Raw genomic sequence first — 10,243 nt, 5'->3', positions numbered from 1 at the left:
AAAAAAGATTAATGCAGAAATGGTGTATAATATGGAAAACTTGGAAACAATCATTATTAACCCACATGAGATTAAGTAAGTAAATTACTACATCCATTTAAAATGGGGGCAGAAAAGGAGGGCCAGGGTGGAGCTCAGTGGTAGTGCGCTTGCCTAGCATGCAGGAAGCTTGGTGTTACACCTGCACAAAAATAAATAAAGAATAAAAATTCAAACGAGGGTATAAGGAATGTTTATTGGGATCACCAGATTACAACTAAAAAACCCCAGGTCCTACAAGAATGCATACAACATGATCCCACTCGTGGTAAAAGATAATTATGTATTGTGCTTACACATACAACATATAATTATTTTAAACTATGCATTATAGGTAGTTACGTCTTGTTACATATCCTGGAACAATAAACACCAAAATATTAATAGCGCTTATCTGTTTTTATTTTGTTCATACGCTTCTGTGAATTGTCCATGTCTTTTCAATAGTGGTGCTGGTTTATGGGGGGGGGGGGCGGGGGAATACACTTTTTTTTTTCCACTTTGAACACTGGCCTGGGCCCTGGCCTTACATGTCTTCAGAATCAAAGCCACTCAGCTGTCAGGGAGAATTCAAGCTCTGGCTCAAGCCTGAGCCCCCAGTGCCCATGCAAAGCGCCCGGCTGACCTCGGGCACCCGCGCTCCTGAGAACAAACCTCCCGCGGCGCCTTCTCCTGGGCATTCCTTCCCTCCGCCCAGGGCCTCTGCACCTGCAGCTGCTCGCTTTACAGGTCCGCGCCTTTGACTCGGGGGCGCCGGGGTCCCCGAGGCCGGAGAGCGCTCGGGAAGCAGCGCCACGCGGGCGGGCGGCGCCGGGAAGGGCGCAGCTGGGCGGTGACTCAGCCCCGCGCTGCTCCGTGCCGCCCCCGCCCCGCCCCGCCGCGGCGCTCAGCTTCTTGCTGGTGTCTGCTCCAGCCCCGGCTATTCTTCCTTTTCCACGGGATTCTTTTGTTTGAGCCCAGCGATAGCTTCCCGTCAGAAGGGCTCTCTTAGTTCGACTGTGTAAACTGGGTCTGTGGATTCAGCCACAGAAAGAAAGTCCTGGAGTTGCAACTTTCCGGTTCTGTGAGCCCAAGCCAGCTCAGCCTGCAGACACTCATCCAAGTCTGTGTAGGCCAAGGACTGTCGCACCGTGGCTTTAGGTGGCACACATTAAAAATATAATTAGAGGTATTGGCACACATCTGTAGTCCCAACACAGGGGAGGCTGAGGCGGAAAGATCCCTTGGGCGCAGGAGTTGCAGTCTAGCCTGGGCAACATAGACCCCTAAGTCCTCTTCTTAAAAAAATAAAATTTAAAAATTATATATATTAAAAATTTATAAATCTATATATCTGTATAGTACATGTGATATATATTAAAGATACTTGTCTTGCATACTCTCTCTCTTACCTCCTTTGGCTGTTGTTGTTGGGGCAAGGCTGGCCAGGGTGGCTTTAAATTAATACACCTCCCACTTCACCTCCCAAGAAGATGGGGTAACAGGCATGGAGTCCCCCACGCCGGGTTATATTTAAGGCATTTTTAAGGTATGATATTTTTTAAGTATGGATGCTTAGGATAAGGCTGAAGTAGGTCCTTAAGTTTAAAATGTGGCTCAGTTTGTAAAAAGTTAAACAGTTGTACATGAGGTACTTAGTTCAACAACTAGGAAGACCCACCGATACACTGGGATGTCCCCTCTCAGGGAACGTCTTTTCTGCTTCTAAAGCCTGTATCCACCCCTGCTCTTGTGTGCATAGAGCCAGCCTTTGAAGTGAACATCTTTGTACAGTGGCCAAAAAGAAACCTCTGCACATTGTGGGCTTGAATCCCGTCTCCAGCCATCCTGAAGCTCTACAGCGCGTTATGACCTCGAGGACGGAATTTTGGCATGGACTCCCACGGTGTTCAGATGGCTGGGTTGCCCGGGTTCCCCTTCGCCCCAGAGAAGTCCAGGGTCTTCATCAAGCTCACATTCCTGCTTGAGCTCCAGTAACCCCAGGCACCTAGGCTGGGTCTGCAGCAATGAGTTGAATTTGATCCCCTCAATTTGGTCTTTAAAAATGGAGAGGAGAAGCCAGGGAGGAGTTGATGAAGTACTAGGAAATAAACAATCAATCAAATACAATCAATACAAAAAATCACAGAGGTCTTAAAGCCCCAAACTTTCAAGGGTCCCAAGCTGAAAGCCAGCTCTGTGGCCATACTGCATGGCATAGAGCTCTCAGCAGGGAGGGAGAGATGGGGTTTTTGTGTGCATATGGAGCACGGACTTTGTCCTGCAGGCAGTCGGAAGCCACAGAGGCTTCAGAGTGAGATGAAGGAATGGCTGAGACCTGTGGCTGCTGCACACAGTTCCGGGAGTTGGGCTAAGGTGGCTCAGGGCCAAGGAGGGGCAGTTGGGGGTGTGAACCTGCACTTCCTCTGCCTACCAGGCTATGTGCCGCCAGAGGGGGACTTTTTGCAATTTTCCTCTTAGAGAGAGGGACTTCTTTCTGTCTTCTGTGCTAGCAACAGCCCAGAACTCTATAACAAAGGGGGAACATTCACAAGGGTCGAACAAAGTGGCCAGGCTATGGAGGGATATCTCAGCAGTGTGGGCAATCTTGGGGTGCTGAGCGATAAGCTGTGGAATTCATGGGGGTGTGCCGGAACTGAAAACCAAAACGGGCCCTTGAGCTGGCCAGAACAAGTCAGGCCAGGGCCAACACCTGCACACGGGTGGGGACACAGTAAGGACTGTGTCCCAGAACAGGCTCCTCCCCTGGCCTCACTGTGGGGACTGTGGCCTCACCCAGGAGGCCTCAGCTGCTAGACAGGGCTGGGTGTTGGCAGGGAAGTGAGCAGGGCACTCTTGGGACCACTGAAGAAGCCCTTCTCCCCTCCTGGCTTCTACAGGCTTCGCCAGGTGCCGGGCCATCTTCTACTCCACACATCTGCGGCCTTCTGCCTTCCCTTCCACCCACATTCACCAGGTCGGTCCAGACTCCAAGAAGAGCCTATGGGGCAGGCAGAGGATTGAGGAGTCCAACCACACACGCATTCACAGCCAGGAGGTTCCCCAACTCTTGCTTCTTGGGCATTGCTTAAGCGCAGATCACAAGCATGCACGGGGGTGCAGCCAGCTCCCCCATGGTCCTGCCTTCTTGGCATCACTGCCCTCATCAGAGCCAGGACTGGAGCCAGCCTCCTCTGGCTGACTGGGCACTCAGGACGGCAGATTTCACATATCCTGGTGCTGGTCAGCAATCTGGGCATGCCCACGAGAGCGTATTTAGCTAATGAAAACCAGGGTCAGATGTTTTGTCATGGACAGCAGTTAAAATACAAAGAGCCTGCCGGGTATGGTGGCCCATGCCTGTAACCCCAGGATAGAGAGATTGAGGTAGGAGGATCACTGTGAGTTCCAGGCCAACCTGGACTACATAGCGTTCAATGCCAGCCTGAACTACATGAGAGGCTGTCTTAAAAACAAACAAACAAACAAACAAAAAGACAAAGAGCCTTTGTCCTAGCAAAAGTTGGCTTTCATCTGTAAGCTCACACCCTCTCCCTTCCCATTCCTGTTTCCCACTTGGTCTTCTCTCTGCTGCTTTTTGCTGCTCTGAGCTGGGCTTGCAGATTCTAACCTGATGTTTGTTCCCCAACCTCCATCTCTCTCTGCCTTCAGTATTTGGGGTAAGTCACTTTTACTTTTATGAAACTACTGGCCCTGGCCTAGGATTCCAAATGGCATCAATGATCCCAGCCTAACAGGGGGGCCCCTACCTGCTGGTCCCACTGCTCCCCACAGGACAAGAAGATGATGTAGAGAGCTGCAGCATGTCACTGTGCTGGCTGCTGAGCCCCTCTGCCAGAATAGAAGAGCCAGAAGCATCGGGGACCCCACTTTCCGGGAGAAGATACCACATTAACCCCTGGTCATCCTCTGCCCTGCTCATCTCCAAGTGACCTGAACCCCAGCAGTTTCTGAGGTCAGAGATTCCTACAATATTTGTCTCAGGGACCAACCTATTTCACTTAACATAATGTTCTCAAGATTCATCCATGTGGGGCTGGGGAGATGGCTCAGTGGAATAAGCACTTGCCTGGTAAGCGCAAGGGCCTGAGTTCAATCCCTGGTTCCAAAAAAAAAAAAAATCATATATATATGTATTTCTATGTATTTAGTACAGAGTCACACTACACAGATTGGACTCGTAGTAATCTTCCTGTTTTCAGCCTCCCAAGTGCTGGGATGACAGGAACGTGCCACCACACCATGTCTCAATCACTGTCTCAGAGTGCAGGGGGCAGGGCAGGCACAGCACACTGGGGATCAAACCCCAGTCCATTTATCTGCCTAAACAGGTGTTTTAATCTGCTGAGCTATCTGGCCGGCCCTCTATCATATTTTAACATGTGTCAATTTTTTTTTCATTTTTCCAGATTTTTGGTTTTGTTTTTATATTGTTTTAATTGCGACAAAGTCTCATTATGTATCAGTCTAAGTTGTGCTTGAATTCACTGCATAATCTAGGCTGACCTCAAACTGGGCCTCTAGATTTTCTTTCTTTTTAAATCTGAATAATATTTCTTGTGTGTATGTATTGTATCATGGTTTTGATTTGTTTTGAGACAGGGTCTCCCTGTGTAGGCCATCTGGCCTGGAACTTGTAGTGATCCTCCTGCCTCAGCCTTCTGGGGGCTGGGCTTGCAGGTGTGCACCACCATGCCCAGCTGTATCTTGTTTCTTGCTTCACCCATCTGTGGACACTTGGGTTGCTTCCACCTTTTAGCTATTGTGAATGATGTGGCTATGACCACAAAACAAATATTTGAATTCTTTTTTCTTTTTCTTTTTTTTGTTTCGGTACTGGGGATTGAACTCAGGACCCTGTGCTTGCCAGGCAAGCACTTATTCTACTAAACTATCTTCCTGGCATAAAATATAAAATTATATATATATATATATATATATATATATATATTATATATTCTTGCTGCCACATCTTTTGAGTACATACCCAGGAATGGAAGTAGTGCTGGATCCTGTGGTAATTCTGTGCTTCAGCTTTTGAAGATCCAGCAGTTCTGCTTCCCGGAAGCCCTATCATTTCATGTTCCCACCAGCAGGGCACAAGGGGTCCAATTTCTCCATGTCCTATGTCAACACTTGCAATTTCTTTAAAAGCACATGTTATGAAAGGGATGGGGGTTTTTCTCTTCTTTTTAACTTTTCTGGTGCTGAGTATTGGACCTGGGGCTTTACACACGCTAAGGTCATGTGATTACTGTGAGCTATATCCTAGCCCACAGGATGGCTGCCGTTTAAAGGACACACAGGAAACGGGTAGGTAAGGGGCAGGGAGAGCAGACCACGGGTACTGCAGGGCCTTTAAGGCCTTCCCATCTTTGAGTCACCTGAACATACTACTTATTTTAAAAAACGATGACTGGGGATGTAGCTCAGTGGTAGCACATTCCCCTGGCATGCAGAATATTCAGTCTGATCCATATACTATGAAAGAAAGAAAAGAGAGAAAAAGAAAGAAAGAAAGAAAGAAAGAAAGAAAGAAAGAAAGAAAGAAAGAAAGAAAGAAAAGATAGTTTATCCAAAATTTCTTAGGAAAATTTCCAAAGATACTGCAAAGTTGAATTTCAGACTGATAATCTAAATATCTACAACTTATATTTCCCCATCCGCAAGTAGCATAATTACATCTATCAATCAGTGATCCATCCATTAATCTATCTGATTTGTTAATCCTGTGTGTGTGTGTGTGTGTGTGTGTGTGTGTGTTAATGAAAATTGGTCTCAGAGACTTGAGCATTCAAGGCAAGCATTCTACCACTGAGTTATGGCCCCCATTTTAAAAATAAATATAGAATACAGCTTCCTTAGCCCCTCTCAGCACTGGCTAAATCCCTCATGGAGGCCTGGAAGTTTATTTTTTAAGCAATTATCCAGGTGATTCTGGCATTTGGGAACTCCTGTCATGGTCCAGCTACTTATACTGTGAAGAAACTGTGCCTCATTCAGTCAGAAGTCAGCCAACCTCAGCTGGGACTCTGTCCTCATCCAAAGCTCCCTGCTGTCACCAAAAAAAGAAGGAAAGAGGGAGGGAGGGAGGGAGGGAGGGAGAGGGAGGGAAAGGGAGAAAAGAAAAAAGAAAGAAAGAGTCTTTCCAATGATTTTTTTTTTTTTTTTGTACTGGGGACTGAACTCAGGACAGCTTCTGACATGGTCTCAGAATGGGACATGCCTGGCCAGGGAGAGACTTCTGGTCCCATCCCCCTAGAGCAGGAAACTTCTCCCATAATTCAGTCTGTACCTATTTCTACCAAAAAGGGCAGGCCATTCTCAAATGAGACGGTATATTTGCCACAGACATCTTATTCACGATGGCAGGCCCAGGTTAGCCTCGAATTAGAAGGTGTTCATATCCTCTTCTCACCTGTTTTTTTCCTCATCCCTTCTCTTTTTGCCATAACAGTGAGATGATGGTGATGAGGACAATGACAGCAGATAACGCCATGAGGGGCTGGCGTGTACACCGGTGTGACTCCAGGCACATTCTTTTGTATCTATTCTTTTTATTGCCACAGCCATCCTCAGAGCAGGTACTGTTAGCCCCCTTTTTACAGATGCAGCAGTTGAGGCACAGAGGGAGTAAGTAATTTGCCCAAAGAGCTGTGGTGTTTTCTTTTTAGTCACCACCACCTATGAACACACACAGGGCACTCGTGAACACGTAGGCTCTGCTCTTAACTTCCCAGAGCTTTCTGCTATCAAATCCTCTCGTACAGAGCCGCCTGGCTGTCATACCTGCGCTCTCTGCCTTTCCTGATGACCAATTCCCGCCGCCTGCCAAACTCAACAATCCTCCATCCCACTCTCTGAGGAACTTACTAAGTGACGAGAGCCAACCTGAGAAGTATATCCAAACCAAGTTGTCTCTCGATGGTTTGATTTACTCCCTTAGTTAAGTGTGTGCACGTGTGTACACATAGTTATCTCTATGCAATTTTCAAAATAAAATTCTTATTTTAGAGCACAAACAATGACAAGCTATACAGTAATAATAAATATCTATGTATAAAAGAGAATCTTTGCCAGGCATGGTGATGCACACCTGTAATCCTAGAACTCAGGCTGAGGCAGGAGGATGACTGTGAGTTTGCAGGCAGCCTAGGCTACAAAGTGAGTTCAAGGCCAGCCTGAACTGCATAGTGAAACCCTGTCTCAGACCAAAAAAAAAAAAAAATCAAGCAAGCAAGCAAACAAGCAAGCGAGAAAGTCTTCAAAGGCAAGCTTCATGGCAAGGCCACTAGAAAAGTTCTATTCTTCGGAGATTAAGAACTTCAGGGGGCCTGCCCCTTAGCTCAGTTCTTAGGGGCTGGGGAGATGGCTCAGTGGAATAAGCGCTTCCCCGGCAAGCGCGAGGGCCTGAGTTCAATCCCTGGTTCTGCAAAAAAAAAAAAAAAAGAATTTCATCTCCAGAGGCTGAGGGAGGAGGATTTCTGGGAGTTTAGGCCATCCTGTGCTACACAGTGAGACCCTGTCTCAAAAAAAAAAAAAAAAAAAGGCAAAACAAACAAACAAAACCTTCTCACTCCACAGATCACATCTTGTAAGTCTCAGTCTGAGGATGGCCTGGCCTGGTTCAGTCCCCTGCTTAGGGGATACAGTGGGGATTGATTCTAAGATACTTGGGGTTGCCTTTGAAGAATTCCCAGAAGGCCCTAGGCTTGAGTCATGAGCCACCCTGCTAAGGAGCTGAGAACTTTGCATTGGACCCTGGACGTACTGATAGAAGGAGAGAGATCTGGGGGTCCCTCTGAGACCCGAGGTACTAGGGCACTGGAGTTTCAGACAGACAGTAAATGGTTTTTTAGTATAAGTGTGTCCCAAATGGATACCCTTACTGAGAAACCACTTGCTGTCGATCTGATGTTCAAGTTTACCTAGGCATACTGCATTTTTATTTGCTAAATATAAGGCTACCTGGAACTCTCTCCTACCCATCCTTACCTGGGTCCTTGTATGAGGCATCCTGATGCATTCGCCCTGAGTGACTTAAGCAGCCCTTAGTGTAAGGCACCCACAGAGCCAGTGCCGTAGTTGATGAAACAGAATGGTTGTCCTTGGGGTCACTCATGTTTGGCTGAGCCTTGCATGTGGGAACCAACTTTTTCTGGAAGAAAACTGGCTTGTTGGGGGTCTCCTGAGAGGAAAGGAAAAAAATATCCCCAAATTATTTCTAGTTTCCCTCACTTCCTTTTTTGTTATTTTTTTAAACAGTCTCCCTGTATAGTTCAACTTGGCCTTAAAGTCACTATGTAGCCAGGGCTGGCGTCAAGCTCACAGCAATCTTCCTGCCTCAGCCTTCCAAGTGCTGGGATTACAAGTGTGCTCCACACCCCCAGCTCCTTATTCTTGTTATTTTTCCCTGATCACAAAAGAAACACATTCAGAGTAGAAATTCAAACATCACACAAAGTCCCTTCGGAGGTAATTACAATTAACAGTTTGAGCCACACATGGTGGCACCTATCTGTAATCCCAGCACTTGGGAGGCTGAGGCAGAAGGATCACTGAGTTCAAGGCCAGCCTGAACTACATGGTGAAACCCTGTCTCCAAAAACATAAAAAAAGGGGCTGGGGAGATGGCTCAGTGGAATAAGCGCTTCACTAGCAAGTACAAGGGTCTGAGTTCAATCCCCAGTTCCGCAAAAAAAAAAAAAAGAACACAAAAAAAATTCAACTTGATGTGTCTTTTTCCAGATTTTCTTTATAAATTTTATCATGTGTTAATACCATGGATGTTAACATCACTTCCATGGATATAACTGTGTAGTGTAGGCTGTTCTAAAACCTGCCTCTATCTCACACGGTGTCAAGAAGCCTCTATGTGTATGTTCTTCCTTTGTGTTACTTTGCTTCATTTCTTAAAATATTTTTAAAATTTATAACTGATACACAGTAATTTGTAAGTGTTTGTATGGTGGTTTTGTTTTGTTGTTGTTGTTTTTGGCAGAACCGGGGATTGAACTCAGGCTCTTGTGCTTGCCAGGCAAGCGCTTATTCTCCCCAGCCCCTATATTGTGTTTCAAACATGCATGTAATGTGTAATGATTGGACCAAAGTAACCAGCATATCTGTCACCTCAGACATCTGTAATCTCTTATGTTGGGAGCATTTAAAAATCTACCACCTATTTTTAAATAGGCAATTAATTGTTGTTAACCACACTTGTCCTACTGTGCTGCAGAACATTAGAGGCCAACTTCTGCTCCTTTGTACTTCTGGTGATTGGTTTAGGGCACTCTGAGCCCCTTTGAGTGTTTGGTGAATGCTGAGATGCAGGTAGACACACTGCACATGTTAGTATGAGACTTGGGGTGTCATACTTTCCTGGGGTTGACCTGTTGACCCCTTCACCTTGTGCATGGAGTGGTGATGGGGGGGGGGGGGTCGCTGAAATGGCCCCAAAGCATAGGAAAGACTTGCATGGGGTATTCCTGATGTTGATATGGGGAGACACATCCCCCCAGAGTGTCAGTCAAAGGCACCTAGGCCCCTGCTCCCTTAGAGACCCTCTGACTCAGGCCTGGGGCTCATCTGCTAGCATCCTCATTGGGTCACCTGATGCCAGCACTGCCCAACCCCTAGGCAATGCCGCAGAGCCTCCTGGCCCCAAACGGGTTGGGCAGCATTCACTTCCCTGCGCTGTCCTCCCAGCCTGCTCAGTTATTAGGAAATGCCTCCCTGGCCGGCATGGTGACAGCAGCAGCAGGAGGAGATCGTGCTGCGCCTCTGGGTGGCTCCCATCTGCTCGGAGGAGGCCCCAGATAGAAAGACGGATGCTACTGCCTCAGGTCCCAGCTGTGGTGAGTCTGGGGACCTGGCTAGAAGGGGGCGAAGGAGTGTGGCAGCATTTGAGGCTGAAGCTGGAATGATGTAGAGAGGGGTGTGTGTGTGTGTGTGTGTGTGTGTGTGTGTGTGTGTCAGAGACAGACAGACAGACAGACAGAGACAGAGAGATGGACAGACAGACAGACAGAAGGGAGGAAGGGAGGGAAGACTGGAGGGAGAGATGTTTGTGGGTGGGTTGGGGAGGCAGCCGGAGCTGAAAGTACAGGGCTTGTATCAGGGATCTGGGAGGGAACCCTAGGTGCCTAGAAATGTCTCTGGATAAGAATGGTTTCCCTGGGCTGGTGACAACTATTCCCCCTTTCCC

General features: G+C 47.3%; 1 protein-coding gene across 1 annotated transcript in view; it reads left to right on the top strand.

Annotated features, from left to right (window-relative positions):
- LOC101572698 (tubulin beta-4B chain-like) overlaps positions 1 to 3,971 on the top strand; it is a 36,423-nt gene extending 32,452 nt beyond the window's left edge. Inside the window, exon 2 of the mRNA XM_023723424.1 lies at positions 3,814 to 3,971. Coding sequence (XP_023579192.1) covers positions 3,814 to 3,971 — 158 coding nt within the window. The remainder of the gene's footprint in view (positions 1 to 3,813) is intronic.
- The last annotated feature ends 6,272 nt before the right edge of the window (positions 3,972 to 10,243 follow it).

This window comes from Octodon degus, unplaced genomic scaffold (assembly GCF_000260255.1).
Source record: "Octodon degus isolate 3935 unplaced genomic scaffold, OctDeg1.0 scaffold00098, whole genome shotgun sequence".
NCBI classification, from domain to species: domain Eukaryota; kingdom Metazoa; phylum Chordata; class Mammalia; order Rodentia; family Octodontidae; genus Octodon; species Octodon degus.
Note: the sequence above shows the minus strand (reverse complement) of the source record. Positions and strands in the feature narration are given on the sequence as shown.